Below are 22577 nucleotides of genomic sequence, written 5' to 3'. Positions count from 1 at the left end.
CACTAATCAGGTGAGTCCGTATGTTTTTTTCACCTGAAGTCATTTTACTGCACCCACATGAACTCCACCCACATGATTCAATAAGTAAAACAATCTTCAATGACTCGGGTAGAGAGGGAGAAGGAGTGTGCTACATAGCTCAGGGTCCTCACAGTCAAGAAATCTTTATTCTGATTTTAGTGTATGCACGGCTGATGTGAGAACTAGGAATATTTATACCCCATGGGAGAAATAACACACATGTGATACGTTAGCAATTTTACAGAAAAAGGAAAAAAAGTCCAGGCTTCAAAAAGCCAAAATGTGAAAGTCTGAACAAGACAGGAAAGGAAGATGGCTATTCTATATGAGGCACCAGCATGAGAGTAAAAAAGACAAGGAAGAAATCCTCTGTTATGCTCCAGGGACGTGAGACCCATCTAAATGGAATGGACCATATACGTGAGAAGACCAGGAAGGCAGGTGAGGTCAAAATCTTAAAGGGCCTTAAAAGCCAATTTCATGAGCTTATTTAGTATAAATGGTTAACATGGAGTCAAAAAGGAGATTAGAGCATCAGTTTAGAGTGCAGGGACATGGAGTTCCATTTCTCACTTTCTCTGTATTAATTAAAATATATAATTTATAAATATGACACATATTATGAGACATACATATTCTATATACACACACATTTCTATAAAGTTCTAGGGATTTGTAACTCGTGCCCAATGAAAATATTTCATTAAATTTTGAAAAGAAATATTAAAGTAAAAAACTATAACTCTCTTTATCCTCTTGGGAAATCTAAAGCTCCTGGTACAGCAGAGGAATAATGTGGCTACCTAAAAAAAAAAAAAAAAAATCACGTTAAGATATTATCCAAAGTATAAGCTGGCAAACAGAGATGTGATGGGATTCCCTTGAAAGTCGCAAGACATTCCTAAAGCTGGGCACAACTTGTTGTGATGAAAAATGTGGAAAAATCACTTAGTGCTCGCTTATTTCCAAGGAAGCAGACAGATATCGTACACTCCTGCCTTTTACCAGGGTCTGGGCCCCCATGCAGATCAGCCCTGTATAAGGCTCAACTGCACAGAGGACACAAAACCAAATACAGTAAACACAATGCTGAGACTATAATGAAGGCCCTGGTAAATCTCTGATAGGAAGAAGAACCCACAGAAACCAAGGAATAGGCTTCTTGACATGAGAACAACAGTCCATTAAAAGACTGAATACAGGGTAAGGAGAGTGACTGATGGACACAGGAATTCTCCTAGGGGACACAAAAATGCTCTAAAACTAGACTGTGATGATGGTTGTACAATCCTATGACTATACAAAAAAACACTGAATTATATATTTTAATTGTATGGTATGTGAATTATAACTCACTAAAGCTGTTTAAAGGGATCATATACATGATTAATACATTAAAGTAAGATGTCAAATGACATTCTGCTCAATTCTCAGAGAGCAATTCTCAAAGTACATTTCTGTCAGGTATTCTAACTATATTAATTCTATCAAGAAAAAAAAAAATTTAGATAGCTCTCATCTAATAAGAACCAGGAGAAGAGCATTCAAAATAATGTAGAATGGTATGAATTTATTTACAAAATATAAAATTTAAATTATCTTTTTACAGGGATATGTTTTATTATGCTTGCTAAGTTCATATGCATTAAAGATACTATTTTTGTATGTATTGTATATTTGCAAAACAAAAATCTTTTATAAAGATACTATTAACATTTTGTACTATGTATTACTTAATAAAATAGTGAGCAAAAATAAAAATGATTATGTCCGGCCATGATGTCATGAGCTCAAACATGCTTATTAACAAGGAAGAGAAGTTTCAAGGAACTGTGACTACTACCAGCTAGGAAATATGGAGTCTTACAGGACTTGGGACGTTGTTTACTGTGCGGCTGCAAGATAACTTCCAGATGAACTGCTTTTACAAAGAGCTAGAAGTGCTCTCTCCCTCATCCCACCATTCGTCTCCTCCCGTTTACTGCAGGTTTAATGAGGCAGCAACCATCATCCTGCTCCCCACACAGGATTTACAAACATCGTCAAAAATGATTCAAGGAACACTTGCTCTGGTGCTTATGCTTTGGAGCTGAACTCGGAAGCTGAAAAGAAATAAGCTGTGAAGAATGACACCCTACCCTGAGTAAAATTCAGTTTCACTACCAGCTAACATGCAACTTCTGAGCCTGGAATCATAAATGTGATATGTGGGTCCACAAGCTTCACAGCAAGAGCATAAAAGCCTGCGCACCTGGCCTGGGTCATTGTACCAAAGTTCATCGTGAAGTCGGTCAGGATGGGCCTTTTTGCGTTTGATTTCTGCAATGACGTCGAAGACTTCAGAGTCTGAGCTGCTAGAACAGGTGCTGTCCTCATCGGACTCACATTCGGATTCACTGGAACTCTCTATAGAGGTGAGGGGAAAACACGGAGAGAAGTTGAAGCAGTCTGCCAGCTGGTTCTACCCAGAGACTTACTTCCTAACGACCCAAACCTCTAAATATAAGGACAGTTGTTTATCTTCCAGCAAACATTTGAGTGCCTACTCGATACTAGAACTCTTCTAAGCAACCCCATGAAAAATAACAGAGCCCATAATCCTAAGTCACAATGTAGTGGGGGAAGCAAAGAATCAAAGATTTTTACAGAGAAAGACTTGGTGAATAACACCAGAGAAAATGCAAACTACCACAGCCGTATGACGTTTCACATTCAGAAAGGTGGAGCGAATCTTCCCTGATCTGGAAAGGCCACTGAGGATTTCCTGGAAGGGGTGCACACGACCCAGGCACAGAGTGGGGGGATGGGGTTAGGCTGATGAGGGGACCGGAACGCAGATGGGGCGCTGCAGCCGAAAGCACGGCGGCACGGGCATGGGTGGACTCTGGCTGGAGTAAAGGCCTGGAAGAGAGGGGCTAAAATGCCCTGAATGCCAGCCTCTGAATGTCAGACTGAAGACTGTAAATTTTTTCCCTCCATAGTAGCAACAGAAGATTTTAGCCCTTGGAAATGACTAGATAAAAGCAGACCAAGAATTATGCTAATGAAACAAGCCAGTCACAAAAAGACAAATATGGTGTGATTCTACTTGTGTGAGTTATCTAGAGTAGTCAAAGTCATAGAGTAGTCAACGTCACAGAGTAGTCAACGTCATAGAGACGGAAAGTAGAATGGTGGCTGCCAGGGGCCGGGTTAGGGGGAGGATTGGGGAGTTGTTCTTTAGTGTGGATAGTGTGTCAGTTTAGCAAGATGAAAAGAGTTCCAGAGGTTGTTTGCACAACAGTGTGAATGTCCTTAACACTACTGAGCTGTACATTCAAAAGTGGTTACATGGTACATCTTACATGTATTATGTACATGTTTTAAGTATCTTACCACACTTAAAAAAAAAAGACCTAGAACTGTGACTAATCCCACAGGAGATGAATGCAGTACAGCACAGTACTAAGGAACCCTTACATGGTTGTATTTTCGAGCGTACTGCGTAAGATGGATGCTGTCATCCCTCTCTTATAGCTGAGAAAAGTGAGGCACAGAGAGATTAAATCACCTGTCCAAGACCACATTTTTCAAGTGGTGGAGCAGGGATTCAAACCCAGGCCAGCTGCTTCAATCAGTGCTTTTCCCCACCATGGACACCACCCCTCGAGAGGGAGACATAACGAAGGTGGGCAGACGAGAGCCAGAGAACCCACAGGAAAAGGATGCTGAATGGCTCATCTGCGTACAGTGTTCTGTTAGGGACTAAGGACACCAAGTGGTGAAAAGCAGCTTCTATACTCAAAGATCTCAGCGTCTACTCAGAATCTCAGAATACATACGTGAAAAACAGATCACCATATAAGAAAGTTATGGAAACTTTGTGAACAGAAAGAAACCTTCAAACAGAGCTGGGCTCTAGCTGGAGTTTCCTCATCAAACAAGGAGCACCCTGGCAGTGGGGAGGGCCACAGGGGATGCGTGCTGTCAGGGGCACAGGCACGGGAACAGGCTTCTGCTTTTGATGGGAGGCTGCACTACCGTCCCTTCTGATGCAGACAGAACGATTCTACAGGGGACGCAATTGTCAGTATGCCTTGCAGGTGAGATCTCTTATGTATTCTACTGAATGTAACTAAGGAAAAATAAGATCAAAAAGAAGAAAGCTTTATTGCTATGTATTTGCTGATTGTAATTAAGGAAAATTAAAGGACAAGAGGAAATTTCAATTTGGGACTCTCAAGGACACATCCCAGAAGACCAGGATCAAGCAATAATAAAAGAGCACAGGATCTCGGTCTGGTAACTTCTAACTCACCTAAATCTTCGTCTAGCTTTGTCTTGGGAGGTTCCCACGGGGGTCTAGCAGCTTTGGCTTTCTCCTGCCTGCTCCCCAACTCCTCCTCAAATTTGTCATATAAGTCACGGAGCCTACTCGTTCCAACGACAGTAGAATCTCCCTGTGAAAAACAAAAGATCAACGTTAGGAGCTACATTAATAACAGTCATACCAAAGAGACGCAAGAGCTCACCAGTAACCAAAGATTTATAGTAGCGAGGTGTCATTTTCCAACCCTCGATTTAACAAATATTTAAAAACACAATGCTCAGTGCTGGTAATGATCCTCTGAGTCACACACATTTATGGCTGACACAGTCCTCAGGAAAATGCACTTTGCCGACATTCAGAAACATTAGAAACGTTCCTCTATGCCCTTTTGATATACCAACAACAACAACAAAAATCGTAAACCCCTGAGAATTCATGACACCTGATACCCTCCTAGGGAACATATACCCCTCCCCTACTGAAAGTCACTGATAGTCTATATCCCACATTAATCCAATGACCGACACACACACACACACACACACCCCGTAAACACAGGGACACACACACACACTCCACAAACACGAGGTTCTGCAATGCATTCCTAGAGGAAGTTCTCCACTTTTCCCCACTCTCCTCCCAGTTTGAAAATCACTTTAAATGTCCATACTCTTTGACCTAGTAATTTTCAAAATGTACCTTTCAGACACAAAATGAGTATTAAATCATAAAATCTGCAGTTATCCTAAAGGGGGTAACTGCTTTTTCCTCAGCACCACCTCATTACTGGCACTGGCGATGCTACAATGGCTCTGACATTCTTACCACCTCTCTGCACCAATGTTGCACAAACACAAAGGCCAATGTTGGGCTTCTGGTGTATCAGCCTTCCTTCTACACTGGAGTTTTAATACACCCACAAAAAGGTGAGGGGAAAAAAAAGCCCTGCCTGTTTAAATGCTGCGAACCTCAGTGCCTTCACTTTTGTTGTTTCAAGAATAATAACACCCATGGCAGCCATTCTCCCCTTCCTCCTTGCTAACAGACCCATGATTTCCTTCAGATTTGGGGCAGAGAACTTGTGATATCAGAAGGCAGGCTGAGCCACAGTCCCTCGACCCCAAAGATGTCTCTGTCCTATCCCTGGAAAGTGAACACATTACCTTACATGGCAGAAAGGACTTTGCACGTGTGATTAATGCTACAGAATTTGAGATGGGATTACGTGGGTGGGTCCAATCTAACATGAGCCTTTAAAAGCGGAGAACCTCTCGCAACAGCAGTCAGAGGTGCAATGGAAGAGGCAGGAGGGATTCAAAGCACAAGAGGGACTCAACCTACACCGCTGGTTCTGAAGATGAAGGAAGCGGTCCACGGGCCAAGGAATGCACAGGGCCTCTAGAAGCTGGAAATAGCCCTTAGCTGCCAGCCAGCAAGGAAACAAGGACCTCCGTCCTACAGCCACAAGGAACTGAACTCTGCCAACAACCTGAATGAGCAAGAAAACAGGCTCTCTGCAGAAAGGAATGCAGCCCTGCAGGTACCTTGATTTAGCCAGTGAGACGCAAGTTTGACTTCTGACCTACAGAACTGTAAGGCAATAAATGTGCGTTGTTTTAAGCCATTAAGTCTGGGGAAATTGGTTATGGCAGAGGTGGAAAACAAATCCATGGGGAGGACAAATGATGCAGTTCTGGGCGAAGGGATGGAAGGAAAGATCCACGGGTGTCCTGGGCTCCACCCAGCACTGACCCTGCACCTGTGTGTGGACAGAGGTGCGTAAGGACATGATGCCTGGAGCTGCTGCAGGCACCCTGCAACCGTGGTGGACCCTCCAGAAGACAGCGACGCCAACCTGGGGCCCCGCCATCACTGAGCCACTAAATGCACGTGGGCCACCACCTCCCTCCACACAGATGGCTGAGAAAAAGAAACCCAGCAAGTTTAAGTCACGATTAGTCAAGTATTCTTATTTACAGCAACATTCTGAAGTAACAGATGCCTTCCTTCCAGGGACGTTTTAAGGATTAAATGAGATAATCTGAGAAGCATGGAATAAAGTTTCGGCACCAAACACTGCTCGGTATGTGAGCTTCTCTCTCGCTGTATCACGTGAACTATGACTTAAAACCCTGCTTTACTTTATCAAGTAAAATATCATGCCACCAGGAGAGATTTCTCAAACCCTTTTTCCAAAGGCAAGGTGTCTGCTCTCAAGTTTCCCATAGATAAGGGCCCAGTCCCAGTCAAAGCTAATTTTACAAAATTCCAAATAACAGAATGCTCTCTTATCTACCCCACACACTAAATCTAACATCTCCAAGCTCTTCTGTCCCAAATCTGTAGACATTCATTCCTTCACTCATTCATTTACTCAATGAACATGACTGCGTGTCCATCCCGCGGCAAATAAACCTAAATTAATGGGATGGAGGCATAATGTCTACTGGGAGAGAGAGAGAAAAAAGAAAGGGTGAGTGACAAAAAATAAAATGGAGATGGAAGAAAGAAAAGAAGTGAGTATATGAAGGTCATGGGGTCCCCATGGCAATGAGGTGCGGCTGCCAAGCCCCAGGAGTGCCAGCTCAAGCAGCACGTGTGCCGAGTCTCTTGAGAGCCCATCAAAGGTGACAACACCTGCCACTCCACAAAACCAGCAACGTGCTTGGGAAACTTGCTATGGTTACCTTCGGTCAAGGATAGACTTGTAAGAGACAAACTCAGTTCTCCCTTATTTCTCATTTTGAGGGAAACAACACACACACACACACACACACAGATATATATCACAAAATGCATAAAGTAGCTATGAGTGAGAGCTTACAAAACCACCAGTATTAAGACTAGCAATGTCATAAAAAATGCAGAATGCAGAGCTCCTTTCATTAACCTACTGCACTCTTGCCTTTATAAAGCAGCTTTTGTCTACAGCAGTGGTTCTCGACCGGGGGGAGGGGTATTCTATCACCCTTACGGGACATTTGGCAACATTAGAAGACAGCTTTGGTTATCACCATGAGGAGGGGGTGCTACTGGCATCCAGGGCATCGGGCCCAGATGCTGCTCAACACCCGACAATGCACAGGGCAGGCCCCGGGATGCCAGGAGTGCCGAGGTCGAGCAGCTCTGGTCCACAGCTTCTGTCCTACTTCAGACCTACCACCTGATCCATGGGGTCACTGGAGTAGTAGTTTTCTGAGTGGGTACATCGAATCCACACAGGCTTAAGGAGTTCTTCCTCCTCCTCCTCATTTTTGTCAGGCAGTGCCTCCTCCGGCTCTTTTTCCTTGATTGAGGTATAATTCTTCTCTTTGCCAGAGCTCTGGTTGTCACTCCATCTGTCTTTTTCTTCCTCCCAACGAGCTCTCTTCTTCTCCCTACTTGGGGAGCGACTTCAAAAGGGGGTGAAGAAGGCTAATTATTAAAAATGTTTGTCCATTGTAAAACTGTCCTATTTCACCTCTTTAGTTCATTTTTCACCTAAAAGAAAAATGTCATGGCAAACCACCATATTTATTTTTATTAAACCAGTGACCCCCTGACACCAGTCTAGTGACATCAGAATCACCTGAAGTTATTTGTTTAAAAATACAAATTCCCAGGCCCTACCCCAGATCTACTTACTGATTCACAGTCTCCGGGGGTGGGGCCCAAGAATCTGTATTTTTAATAATCTCCCCAGGTAATTCTGGTGTGCATCCAGCAGGTTCAGGAGTACCTGGCAAACCATAACTCCTAGAAGAGAAAGATATCTGGGAAATATTTGGAAATCTCCACATATAGACAATCTCAGCACTGAGCATACTAGTTTTGAATCCTCCACATCTTGCTTTGCCAAGAAAAAAAAAAGTCTTCACAAAACATGTTCTCAACTGGGCCAGAAATTTAGCCTGAGGACCATAATCCAAGAGTGAACCAGTTATACCATCCCTAACCATCTCTCTGGAAGCACCCACTTGGGTATTACTACTTAATGAACCACCACTTTGCCTAAGTCCAATCCCTACAACACTAATATTAACTCAATTAAAAAGGAAAAAAGCAACTCCATCTCCTTGAATCTCTGGGGCATGAAATTTGCAAAGGCCCAGACTATGGATGTGCTTGGGTAGAAAAACCTATAGGATAGATTTTAAATTAAGCCCAAGAAATTTAGGTGGAAGCACACAGACCTTGAGAATCCAGCCAAGGAGCAGAACTGCTTTACCAGTGTTGTGCTGGCCGCCTCTGCAGCTACACTAACAGAGTCACTATTATCTGAGAAAGTTTACACCCGGGTCCAAGTCACAGATTAACTTTTTCCATCAACTCTACCACTCACTTCTAATTTTATGACAGGGAAAGTGTGAGTGCATAGGTGTGTACACATCAGGGAGAGAAGCGTGAGTGATTAGCAGGATTATATATATAGACTACTTATTGATATAACTTCTAAATATTATGATGCACATCATTAGACTTGTTACCAGAAAAAAAAAATTACCATGAAGTAAAATGTAATATGTTCACTGTAGAAAAATAATAAAGCATTAGCAAAAAGAAAAAATCACCTGTAACACCACTCAGAGATAAACACTATATTTCACAAATGTGTTAAAAGATAGATACATAAACATACAAGTTTTAACAAAAAAGGAACTCTAGAGCCTGCTCTCCTCAACTTAATAGTAAATCAGGAACATCATTCTATTTCAATACATCTACATCTGAAATCATTTTTAACAAGCGCATATTATTCTTTTATAAGTATATATCATAATTTGACAAATCTGATCACTTAGGTTGTTACCAAATTTTTTCCATTGTAAACAATGCTACTGTAAACACACTTGTGTTCTGTGCAGACCTGTCAGATTATTTCATGCAAAGAATGTGTACTTTTCTTAAGGCTTCTCTACAGATAGGCAGTACCAGTTTAGATTACCATCAAAACCATATCTGATTTCCCATTTCCACACATCCTGTCAACATGATTGTTTTTAATCTTTTCCATTCTTATGAAAAGAGTATCTCATTTAATTTGTCACTACTAAAATGACACGTTTCACATTCACTTCTTTTCTGAACATCCGCGTCAATAGGTCATGCCAATATTTTTAAAATTAGGATTATAGTCTTTTTTATTTCAATAAAAAAACTGTTTCAATAACTAATCACCTGTCTTCTGTCATATGTAACATAACCTTTCTCAGTTTTTTGTTTTCCTTATAATTCTATTTATGGCTGCATACAATTTTTATATGGGCAAATCTAGAGGCCTTTTTTTGGTTTCTCTTCCCAGTCTTAGTATTATGTTTGTAATCCTTTCCCATCCCGAGGTTAAATAAATATTTTATATTTTCTTCAGTTACTTTTAACCTTAAATTTTTTTACTGTATCTGTCCAAGGTCGAAGGCAGAAATCTGAATTCAATTTTTTTTCCATATGGCTTGACAATTGTTGACGCATCAGTTTCTCCTCTGATTTGAAAAAACAACTTTATGATAGATGTAAAATTTTATATACATCTGAATGTTGTTCAATATTTGTTTCATCGATCTATATCCATACCAAATTGTGCACTATTATTTTTCTTCATGATACTCACTTCTAAAGAAAAAACTGAGTCCTAATAAAGTTCTAAAACCGGTACTTCAACCGAACTTACATTAAAATTATAGATTTTTTGGAAGGCAGCTAGACTCACCACTGTACTACCAACACCACTAAAAACAATAGATATTTTGGAAGAAAACTGGTATTTTATAACCCTGCCTTCCACTTCCACTACAGGACTATAGCATGCCCTCCATTCATTTACATCACCTTCTTTGTCATCCACTAGACTTACAGTTTTCTTCCCATTGATCTATATATATATATATTAAGTTTATCAAGATATTTAATTTTTACAAATTTAAATTTTCTGTAGTCAACCTACACTTTTTGCCTGTTATATTTCTAAGTAGGTATTCCTGGTATTTAGGAAGGCTATTAATTACGGTATATTTATTTTATAACTGTCAACTTCAGTGAGTTAATGCTCACATTTCTTAGCTGATTCTCTTGAATTTTCCTGATAATATCATTAGCTAATAATGGCAAATCTTGGCTCCCAGTGGTGTGGTGTTTGTTTGCTTGTTTGTTTGTTTATTCATTTGTGGTGTTTCCTGAGAGCCTGACACTCTAGTAAGCACCCTGACACACTTGGTCCTTACAAGAACCCTGAGGCAGATACAAACATCCCCTAGAGAGGAAACAGAATTAGAAAGTGTATCACTCGCCCACTCTCAAATCACACAGCTAGTAAGTGGTAGTTAAATGCTAATAATGGTCGTTCGACACAGACATGTTGACATGTACTAAAAATCCCACCAAATGTTTATTATTATTTTCATCAAAAAACACAGGCAGAAGATATCTTCACCCCATCCCCTTAGGCAGGTATCTTGAATGATGGATGGTCAGGGTTGTCTATTGTAAACAACAATTAGTATTCTTTTTTTATTTCTTTTTCTTTCTTTTTTTTTTTAACATTTTGAGAGGGACATTGCAAAACAGGAACAAAACATCTTTTTTAGGTTGGTGTCTCAGGCATTTCAAATTTCAAAATCCAAACTTATAAACAATATGCTATATTGCAAACTATGGTAACTTTCCCTCCTTTACAGTACTTACATCTTTAATTTTTATTTTCTCATCTACTGCATTAGACTCACAGAATCCAAGTCTCTGCCTTCTCTACAAGCTACTGGGCATGGGGAAGAAACCAGTAGACCGAAGAGATTTCCAGCACTCACATTAAAAACCATCAACCTCAGATGGGTCCTCAATGATGTCCACCAACACAGTATCTTGGTTGTTTTCCTATCCTCATCTCCTCCTCCTTCTCCTCCTCCTCAGGCCCTTTCTCACTGAACAAATTCTTCCTAGTTGACCTCATCTAATCCATGGCATTTAGTATTTCCAGCTAGGATCTCTTTTCTGAATCTTACACCTCTGTGTCCAAATAACTACCACACAATTCCATCTGATTGTCTCACAGATTCTCAAATTCAACTTGCCCAAAACTGAACTCTTCCTTTGCCTGTTTCTTAGTGTTCCCAGCTCTCAAAGGGGAACACCACATCTCAGGTGATGACTGCTGCCTCCTCTTCCCTCACGATTAGTTATAAGTCCTAGGGCCTCCGTCACCAATTTCTCAATTACCTCTACCTTTCCCCATCGCCACTTTTACTGAGCCAGTCTAGGCACAATCATTTCTTCTGTGAATTTAGTAATCCACTTAGGAATCCATCCAAAAGCCTTCTAAACTCATTTCCCAACCTCCAGGCTTGATCCTCTGAGACACTCTCTCCGCACTGCAACTTTCACACCCACTCTTTCTCTTCCCCTACCATCTCCCTTCCCTTATATATTCCTACGCATACTCCAGGTATCAGTAAAATGTCAATTTCTCTATGACTCCCCTAAACTGAGTTATTAACTCATGCTGTGTTCCCAGAGCAACATGTAATTGCTCTATCAAAAGCACTTCTCACAGTATTTAACTTTCTTACTCCTGGAAAACTGGGGACTCTTGTTAACAACTATATCACCGCACCAGTACAATACCTAGGACACACAAGAATGTAATGTTTTTCATTTTCTTGTTAAGTTATACATTAGGTGACAGTGATAGGCAATGGGGCCCCTTGTCTTTTTTTCTAACATGTATGGGAAGATCTATAAGGTTTCAACATTAAATTTGGCTCTTCTGAGATGGTATCAATCATGTTCATCATGAGATAATGTTCTCCAGCATGTAAAGAAGTCTGCTTATACTCATAGTTTACCAGTTTCTACTCATAAATGGATGCGACTTTATTTTAAATATCTGATAGGCAGGTACTGAGATAACCCTAGAGATTCTGACACAAAGGATTACAGTTACAGATCTCCTAATACTAACCTATCTTTCCATGCAATCTTGGAATAAACTCTTAATTATTTTAACACACAACTGAAAACAACTTGCTAATATAGTAATCAGCATTTTTATATCCATATTCACAAGAGAAATTGTTTTGTGGTTTCTTTTCATTGATTAGGTTTTGCCACTTGGATCTTCCTGGTATCACAGCATCAGCTGAGTTTTCCTTCCCTCCTCTTCAGTGTCCTAAAATAGCTTAAAACTTTTTTGAAAGTGGCACAAATTTAACTTTTTTTCCATGATTATTGGCCTATTAAAATTTTCTGCTTCTTGTGTAAGGTTTGCAATTCTTCTTTTCATAGAAAACAACCCATCACATCCAAGTTTTTAAATCTTTCAAATAAAATATCTGTACTTATACCAATGTACTGTAATTTTCAAACCTCCTTCATTCCTATAATAATACTTTCTTTCTTACACCTAATGGAATGTATGTTTTTCTTTTCCTGATTTGCCACTTTTTTTTCCCACTTTTTAAACTGTATGGCCTTTCAAAGAAATCTTGTATTTATTTACAAATATTGTTATAGTGCTACAGTTCTATTTTCTATTTCATTGATTTCTTTTATCTTTAAATCCTTTTTTCTGCTTTTTTTTATACTCTACCAATTTCTAAAGCCAAGGGGTCAGATAGTAATTATAAGTATAGTGACCATTTATTTGGCCCTACTGGGCTCAATTCTAAGTGTTTTACATGTATTATCTCACTGACCCCCTCACCACTCAATAACGCAAGTATAACTGTCCTTATGTTATACAAAGACACTGAGGCTTAAAAAAAGTTAGATTACTTTGCCCAATAACAAAGTTGGGAAGACTAATAACTGACCCCAAATCTGTCAGATACTAGAGTACTGTTCTTTATTACCATTATATAAGACATGAATTTTACTTCTCAATATGGAATTGGTAAGTTTTGATTTGCAGCAATCTCAATGTCATTTTTCCAAATAAGGTGTGACTGCAGTTTTGCTCTTGTTTTCTGAAACAAATAAATTTAAGGGCATAATTATGAATTTTCAAGGTTTTTTTAAAAAAAAAAAAAACCTTGAATTATTAATGTATAGTTTTATAGCAGTTAAGGCCAGAAAGTAGCCCATATAATTTCTAACTTTTGGAAATGTATCAAGATTTTCCTTGTTCATTCTCAGTACATCTTGAAAAGTAAAGGTTTTTAAGTAATCGGCTACTTTAGCTTTTCACAGGGCTCTTTGGACAGACCCTCAGGCTATTCCTAAGACCTGGCTGATACTTGGTACAAGCACAAAATCTGAATTCCAGGAGATAATCCTATGACTTCTTTCAGTGTCAACTCCTTGCTTACCTTCCAGATCTCTTATACTCTTTTTTGTAGGACCTTTCCAGAGATGGTGATCTTCGGCTGTCCCGGTGCCTGTGTCTCTCCCGTTCCCGCTCTCTTAAAGGAATTAATACACAGAGCTGTTTTCAACAGAAAGACTCAAAAACACCATCTCTTTTTACTGAATTTATCTTCTAAATAAATGGACCTCACCTCACCTAAGAATTCTGCAGACACTATTCACTATGGGACATTTTTATTCATCATTTATTAGAGGATAAAGGAGCATTTCACTTTATAGAAGTTAACTAACTTGGACATTTCTTGCTGCTTTCTTTAAAAAAAAGAAGTCATACTTAATACTAAGCAACAAATGAAATTTTATCTTAATCATCTCTTGAGACCTTCCAACCAGCCAATCCTTGATTATTTAACCCACGGGGAAAACTTCAAAGGATTCAACTGCCTATTGATTTCTAGAACACTCTTAATTTCATCCATCAAATAAATGCAAGTTAAAGCTTTTATAGTAAAGATTAGGACAAGGGTCTATAATGAAAGAGTTCTGAACTTTTATAGGTTATAGGCCTGAGGTATAGTTCTAGCCATCACTAACTGCCATGAGACACTAAGTCACTTTACCTGTAAATGCTGTTTTCATCTGAAAAAAAACTCTAAATGGAGACATTGAGTTTACTCAATGTAAAACTAGAATGAAGGATTTTGAACCTTCCAATGTAAATAATGGAATTTAGTAATAATAATAGTAATAACTTCTGAGTCTATTTAATAAGTACAATGAGATCTGAAACAAAAATCGGAACTCCACTGTGTTTCTATCAGAAATAAATTTAAGGGAAATAAGTACTAGGTGTTAGAATGGGGGGAAAAATGCTATATTAGCCTGAGTCCAGCAAGACTACAAAAATGTCTGAACTCAAAAACATCCCCCACGTCCTGTTCCCCCCCCCCCCCACACCATCCCACCCTCTGGGGCTTCCCTGGCCATCCAGTGGTTAAGACTCTATGCTTCCAATGCAGGGGGCACCAGTTTGATCTCTGGTGGAACTAAGATTCCACATGCCTGCTGCCCAGCATGGCCAAAAAAAAGAAAAAAGAAAAAAAAGGAACTCTCCCAACCTATAGCCAAATAGAAGAAATGTAAATTCACTGAAATCAAAACATAAAAAACTGATATCTTAGATATTAAAACAAAAATCACCCCCTCCTCAAGAAAGACTCCTTTGAATAATACTTTTAACATATACTTAAGCCTCAGTACACACCAGCTGTCCAAAGTAAAGTAGCCAGTGCTAGGAATTCTACATTCTTTATCTGATAACGCTTCTAAATTTACTTTTAGGCAGTAAATCTCAGCTAGTGAGCAGTACCACACGACAAAGACATAATGTAATTTGTGATGGCACAGCTGCTGAAAAAAATAATTGTCTTTATTTCCAAATAAAAACTCTATTTAGGGACTTCCCTGGGGCTCCAGTGGTTGGGACTTCGCTTTCCAATGGGGGGGGTGGTGCCTGTGGATGGGTTCAATCCCTGGTTGGAGAGCTGGGATCTCACATGCCTCAGGGCCAAAAGGCCAAAAGATAAAACAGAAGCAATATTCTAACAAATTCAATAAAGACTTTAAAAATTGTCCACATCAAAAAAAAAAAACCAAAAACCAGAAACTCTCCATTTAAAGGATATTCCTAATTTTTTGCTTTTTTTTTTTTAACATCTAGGGGATAGAATTTTAGCATTCAAGAGTGGTACTTCTGATGATGATTGCTATTCTGCGTGACTATGAATTGAAAAGACCAGGATGGACATAACACAATAACACTAACACTGTATGATGAACCCATTTAAAGCAAGAAAAACAATGCTTGGGTTATTTTTCCACAAACTCTTCCCTGTTTGGGAGCATGACGATATTCCTTAGATACATAATACCAGCTCTCCAATGGCTACCCACTGTACTCAACAGGCCAGCTATGGGGATTACTGTGCTCTAACACTGCTCATGCGTGGGAAGCCGTGGCACTGCTCCTCACTGGTTGCATCTGCCACCGCTTCTTTTCCCACTCCCGGGAGGAACATGGATCTTTCATGATAGCAAATGCATACATCCACTCCTTCACAAACTTTCTCTAGAAACAGTTTGCCTTAAAAGGATCTCATAATTATCATTCAACCAGATTTTGGAGGAGGAGAAAAAGAGGGAAAATGAAATTTGAAAAAAGACAGATTCACTTATCCCAAGAAGCAAGGGGAGAAGTAGCCAGAGGACAGACGAAAGAATTTGCATAAACGTAACACAATCTAATGCACAAATCTGTGAACTTTTGGTTTTCTCCGATATACTTCTAGAATTTATACTAGGACATCACGTGCCCCATGTATATTTCACAGAAGCATTCCATAAAAGACAGATGACTGACACTCTACTAAGACCGCCAAGGGAGCTGATTTCAATGTGGCTGTGACACTAAGGCACCTCTGGGTCTGAAACCCCAAGTACAGCATTATAAAGCAACTCCATGTAAATAAAGGCCATTCAGAAAGATAAGCTAACTGCCTAAGGTCCTTCATAGTAACAGTGGCAGTTTAGGATAATGGAGATTAAGGGTAATTCTTTCGCACTTGATTTCACTTACTGATAGAGACCCTCAGTTTACGGGATCCTTGTTTCTTGGAACAAACACTTTAACTGCAAGCTTAAGCCTGGATGGAAGAATTCAGGATTTTATAGCAGAGCCCTAAAAACCACAGCACCCCCACAACGGGAAAAACAAATGCCATCTACAATGCTGAAGTTTGCAGCATGTTTCCCCAGGGACACATTTATTAATAATCACTGAGTCTGAAGAAAACTATTAACAAATTCTTTCTGGTTTAGATTTTTACCATAAAATTGTAAAATAAACCATCACAGGCTTCTGCCAACGAGTCCATCACAGAATTAAGAACAAAATTGACAAGGAACAGGAAGCTGTGCTGAAAAGACTTTTAAAAGTCTACCGACTCCGTCAGCTTTGGCCCGCCAGAGTCAGTCACCTGTGCAGCAAACACGTTCCTTCTACCTTCTGCTGGGCATCAGGGAGAAGCAATAGAGCAATTTCCTTCCAAACCTTCTGAGCACTGGTCACTTTCTTCAGGACTGAGAATGACTGCTACCCATCCGTTTACTGGCAAAATGTTCAGCCAGAATCAAGCCCACGGCCATGAGAACAGCATGGAAACTGAGAAGCACACGGATTCCACAGGAGCCAAGACAAGCTCTCCACAAACCCAAGTAGCAGAGTGACCTGGTTTGGGGACCTCAAGCTTTTCAGCACAGAAGTTCCACAAGACCATGAAGGTAAACACACCACAGCAGACAGTTACCAGCTTGACAACTGGAAAACCTCAAATCTTCATAAAGAGTTCACTGAAGGTACAAATAAATATTAGTACAATCGATATCTGTGCATTTTTATTTGCCCATCTAAACCAACGGTTCTTAGATTTTTGAGGTGATAGACATACCATCTCTTAAGAATCTGTTGTAAGCTACTGATTTATTTATAGAAAAGCATACATACACATAACTTTGCATATAACTTCAGAGCATTTCTAGATGTCCATCATGAAACCTATTCCCTTGCATGTATAGATATTTGGTCTTTTGTAAAAAAAAAAAAGAAATGTAATCTGGAATGGAACAGTATGTTTTAAATGCAACCTTCTTTAGTATGAATACGTTTCAATGCAACAAAATCAAATCAAAAGCCATTTTGAAAACTGTAACTTTGATAATATGTGACTAATATTATTTCACTTTATAAAGAAACAGAGCAAGAAAGCAACAACATACTATAAACTTCCACTTATCCTAAAAATCAGAAAGCAAGTTCTGCTTGTTAACTAGTTTCATTCCTTACTGGTAACATACAGATCACCAATTCCAGAAGAACTGGAGTGCTGTAATCTGATAGGATGATCATACTGAACACAATTACATATAACATCCACACAAACAACTACAAGATCTTTCATTGATCATCATTAAACTGTCAACTGAATTATGCAGAGTAACTGGCTGACATTCATTGAAATGAAACTACGTTGATCATTTTGGGATGCTTTTCCTTTCATACATCGAAATGCACTGCTGGACCTTTTTGGTTTGGTTGCTGATCAGAAGAGACGGCCCGTGTCAGGGCCTCTGCACTTCATTAAGAAACACGCGTGTGCTTTACCTGCTCCGCTCATAGCTCCTGTGGCGGGAAGGCGTCCTCCCTCGGTCGTAATCGGATCTGTAGCGGCTGTCCTGCCTCCTCCTGTCGGGACTTCGGCCTCGCTCCCGCCGATCCAGGGACCGGTGCCTCTCGCCCCGCCCATGGCTGTGATCCCGGTGCCTGTGATCATCATAGTGCTTGAGCCTTTCTGGGGACCTCCTCTCACTGGGAGCCTTTGGGAGTGGGTACGGAGGGAGGTGCCTGAAATGAGGGCTACTGCCATTATTAGCACTGGGTGGGAAGGAACTGGGGTTGTTCTGGAAGCTATTAAAATTGGGAGGTGGGAAATTGTGGTGCGAGTATCCCGGAGGGTACTGGTAATTGACCTGCTGCGGCACCACGGGAGGGGGCGGGGGGTGGGGCATGGATGGCGGGGGCATCATGAAGGGGAAAGTGCCCTGCCCAGGAGGTGCTCCAGGGACTGGGGGGTTATTGGGACAGGGCATTGGAGGCGGCATGGGAGGAAAACAAGGAGGCATGGGGAAGGGAGGCCTCGTCTGGTGGTTGGGGAAGGGCGGCCGGACTGGGCAGGGGGGTAGGGGGCCTTGTGCTGACGGAGGCATGGGTGGAGGGAAGGGCACAAAGTCTGGCCTTGGAGGCAGAAAATTAGGGGCTGGAGAGTTGGAGAAAGTGGTGGAAGGGGCGCTGGGAGGTTCGTATTGGTACTGCACGGGAGGCTGCTGAGGGTGAAGCAGTCTCAGGTTTTGGGGCCTGAAGGCTGGTGCTGAGGGTCTGGCTCCATGACCTCCTCGCCCTCGGGGACACCCTCGTCCTGGGTGGAACGACATTCTATGACTTTGTGGAAGGAAAGAAAAAGAAGAAAGAAAAACTCACTATATAAACAGGGTTTTACAAATGCCTGACCATCCCTTAGGCCACTGGAATATTCCACTCATCCAGTACTGAGTTTTCTGTAATATCTGAACCTCCTCATGGCCAATAAACTCCTCTTCTCCAGTTTTAGCCACCCAACCCACTGCCATGGTCAGCCGCCAGGCCTTGTCACTCCCTAAAGCCACTCCACCTCCAGCATGACAAAGTCACATCTCAGTGTTCAACCATTTGCTATCATGTCCTTGCTCAAGCTCCCCCAAATCTTGACCTCACCATGTCATCCTGTCCATATACTCCACACTTCTACATCTGCACCAGCATCTTCCCGTCTGCACTCTCCTCTCCACTCAGCACAGACTCACATGTTCAACCCAACATGTCCTAAAATTAGGAATTAATAATCTTCCCCTCCAAGACAACACTACCTGCTCCTTTTTTAGTGTTTCCTGTCTCAACAGATGCGACCATTTATTGGTCAAGTCATATGCCAGGGAATTACCTGACAACTGCTCTCTCATCCCCTCTAGTTAAAAATTTATTTTCAAATGCCTATCATTTCTGCTTCATAAATACTTCTTGAGTCCATCCATTTCACACCATCGGTTCCTGCCTGGCTACTACAGCAACACCCTTGCAGGCCTTTCTGCAATCACTGTCAACCACCCCCAGGGTTTTGTTAGATTCCCTGCTCTTACACACTCTGTGCTTCTTCTTGGCAGATCCTACAATGATTACCGGTCACTCATTACCTCAATTCACCTTTAATGTCTGCTCCGGGACGGCTCCTTAACTGCTCTGCTAGGTTCCTAGCCATGTACGTGGCCCACGTGAACACACTCCCCCTTTCCTCACATATCTAAACCTTCCCACCCTCGATGGCCCAGTGCCAGTGTTTGCTCCTCCCTGTTCTCCCAAAATGACTGCCATTACTATCATACCACTCACCATGTACTGCCTTGCATCGTGATATACTATCTGGATATGTTACATCTTCCACAGAGAACATAAGCTCTATAGGACAAAAAGAATAAATAGACATAAAAATGTTTCCCAAACTGCCAATGCTAGAAAACACTTCTACAATTATCTTAACACTGATCTTGCATCTTTTAATGCAGTTAGCATACTAGCAAAATTAAGAGCATGTGGAACGGAATTAAAGTTTACAGCTAACTTTTAAGATGTCCTTAATACTTGTCTTGCTGACTCAAAACAATCAGTAGCTTAAAAGACTGGAAACTTAGGCATATTCCATCTCTAATTTACTAAAAGACTGGGAGAAAAAAAATCATTTCTGCTCTCCCACTCCACACTCCAGTTTACTTCACAATGAGACCAGCATTCAAATTCACACAACTATAATCTTGTCAACATAACAATTATCCTTGATTCTCATTCTCAGTTCTTTCCATTGAAGAATGTTATGAACAGGAACAGCTTTCTAAATAGTTAGGCTTTAGCAAAATGTTTTAAAAACCCAAATAAATATTAACTGCAAAAAGCTTTAAGGTAGAAGCATCTTCCTTCTAACTAACAGGATTACCAGTAGGCTTAAGGTAGATTTTCAAATGGCTCATGAAAATAGTTTCAGGTTATTTAGCTGTATCAATCACTGTGCTTAATAAAAAGTAGATACCAAATAATATCTGATTAATGATTATTATTCAGTTCAAAGCCCTCATGATAAACCTAGGACCTAGACAGCCCATCTTGCCACCACAGACTACTCACGGCCCACAGAATCAAGTTCACATTACATGCTTGGCATTTAAGGCCCTATGCAATCTGCACCCAACTTCTTCCAGGCTAATTCTCCATTAACCCATGAAGTGCCTATGTTCCCAGATTTTCCCAGTTGCCTAACATACAAAGTACTATCACCCAGTTTGTTCTTTGTTCCTGCTCTTCAAAAATCCCCTACCCTAGAAATTTGCCCGTTGAATTTCTTCTACCCACCAACCAGGTCAAGTGCCACCTGTTCTGTGCTGCCTCTCCTGGTTCCCTTTAGGAAATAGTTGCATTCCCTCTGGACTTCCGTTGCTCTTAGTCTGTACTTACTTCTTTTATAGCACTTACCAGAGACTGCCTCAAAATACAGTCACGTGTGCGCGTGTCTAATTCCTCCACTAGATTATTAGCTCCTTGATGAAATGGGTTGATTCACAAACATTTCTGTATCCTTCACAGCCCCTGGCAGAGCGTCCTGCACACAGTAGGTGATCAATAAATGTTTACTGTCTCACCAACAATATGTGTTTCTATGTTGCTACTGTACATTTCCCTACTGTGTATTTCCCTACTGTGTATATCCACAACAGAAGAGGCAAAACGCAGGTTTCTTCACTGACTCATGCAACATTTAATGAGCCTATACACGTTGGGTACTGTCACAGGCCCTAAGCAGTCAAAGATGCGTAAAACACAGCCCGCAGGACTCATGAAGCCCAGAATCCACATAGATACATTTTTTAAAAAATAATATAGGGACTTCCTAGGTGGTGCAGTGGTTAAGAATCCGCCTGCCAATGCAGGGGACATGGGTTGGAGCCCTGCTCTGGGAAGATCCCACATGCTGCGGAGCAACTAAGCCCATGCGGCACAACTATTGAGCCTGTGCTCTAGAGCCCGTCAACTACAACTTCTGAGCCCACGCGCCTAGAGCCCGTGCTCCGCAATGAGAAGCCACCCGCAATAAGGAGCCCACGCACCACAATGAAGAGTAGCCCCTGCTCCAACTAGAGAAAGCCCATGTGCAGCAACAAAGACCCAACGCAGCCAATCAATAAATTAAACAAATAAATTTATTAAAAAGTAATAATAATAATATAATGCGATAAACACAAGCAAAGAGGTGTGCATAAGGTCCAGGGGAACACAAAGCGAACTGAATCTAGAGGTGAGCAACAGTCAGGTTCACCGACACTCCCGTACAGTGTGTTCAGGCTGTTGTTGAACATTCACTATTAGATCCTCGGGAATGTTTCCAGAGACAGAATATCTGAAAACACTGATTATGAAACTGACCTATTAAAGGCATAGTCAAGCTGTGTTATGGATGTGAACTTTAACTCAAAAGTCAAGGAACTCACTGCAGCTGGAAAAGTAATTATTTCCTGCGTCTGCCTACTCCTAAGTCGCTGTTTGGAAGCAGAGAAACTGAGGGAGCTGTTTCGCATAGTTAACACGTCCAGGAACATCAGTCTACGTAGAAAGAGTTGCAAAATGTGACTACATTTCTATTAACACTCTCTTTCCCCCCAGCTGAATCCCCAGGCCGGTCACCTTCGTCTGGCTGATCCGAAATTGCGTGTTTCCCTGTTTACATCTCCCGCCAAATCGTGAGCCCCACGAGGTAAGCTTACGATCTCGCTCCCCTCCGAGATCCAGGCGGCCCCAGGGCTGGACCACCGCATGCACTCCACAATGAATGAAAGATCTCGTTTTTCACATCTATTTATTCGCAGGATCCGGGCCTAGGGTCGCTTCTGTGCCCTCCGCTGCAGATCCGAGGAGAGGCTGCCCGATCCTACCTCCCAGGCGCCTTTCGCCCCAGCCCCAGACTCCAGACCCGCTGAAATCGGGACACTTGGAAACACTCCCTCTTCCAACACCCGCAAGCTTCCCCCTTTTACCTACAAAAGGCTCTCTTCCCGCCTGATCGCCGTTAGAGTAAAACCAGACTTACAGTGCTGCCGTCAAGACAGTAGCGCAGCCAGCGCCTCCGGAACAGGAAACCGAGAGAATTAATAAGCAAACCTCCGAAAACCCGGCCACAAGAGGGAAAGCTCTTGGGCTCGCCGCAGCGCTTTGTGCGCGGTGATTGGTGCCTCAGTAAGAGCGATGAATATCTAAGCCAATCGCTCTCGTCGAGCCCTCCAGCGC

The 22577-nt window shown here is 41.4% G+C and overlaps 1 protein-coding gene across 5 annotated transcripts in view; it reads right to left on the bottom strand.

Annotated features, from left to right (window-relative positions):
- DROSHA (drosha ribonuclease III) overlaps positions 1-22421 on the bottom strand; it is a 165528-nt gene extending 143107 nt beyond the window's left edge. For 3 of the 5 annotated variants that reach the window (XM_057708554.1, XM_057708558.1, XM_057708557.1), the window contains exons 1-9: positions 22381-22421; positions 20772-20898; positions 19641-19706; positions 17823-18656; positions 13606-13698; positions 7955-8065; positions 7491-7722; positions 4319-4460; positions 2273-2427 (exon numbers count right to left, since the gene is read on the bottom strand). In XM_057708554.1, coding sequence (XP_057564537.1) covers positions 2273-2427; positions 4319-4460; positions 7491-7722; positions 7955-8065; positions 13606-13698; positions 17823-18656; positions 19641-19657 — 1584 coding nt within the window. In that variant the 5' untranslated portion in view covers positions 19658-19706; positions 20772-20898; positions 22381-22421. The remainder of the gene's footprint in view (positions 1-2272; positions 2428-4318; positions 4461-7490; positions 7723-7954; positions 8066-13605; positions 13699-17822; positions 18657-19640; positions 19707-20771; positions 20899-22380) is intronic. The other 2 variants (XM_057708555.1, XM_057708556.1) reach the window with 2 other exon arrangements.
- Between the last annotated feature and the right edge of the window lie 156 nt (positions 22422-22577).

This window comes from Hippopotamus amphibius, chromosome 15 (genome assembly GCF_030028045.1).
Source record: "Hippopotamus amphibius kiboko isolate mHipAmp2 chromosome 15, mHipAmp2.hap2, whole genome shotgun sequence".
Classification (NCBI taxonomy): Eukaryota; Metazoa; Chordata; class Mammalia; order Artiodactyla; family Hippopotamidae; genus Hippopotamus; species Hippopotamus amphibius.
This window is presented reverse-complemented; position numbering and strand designations above follow the sequence as displayed.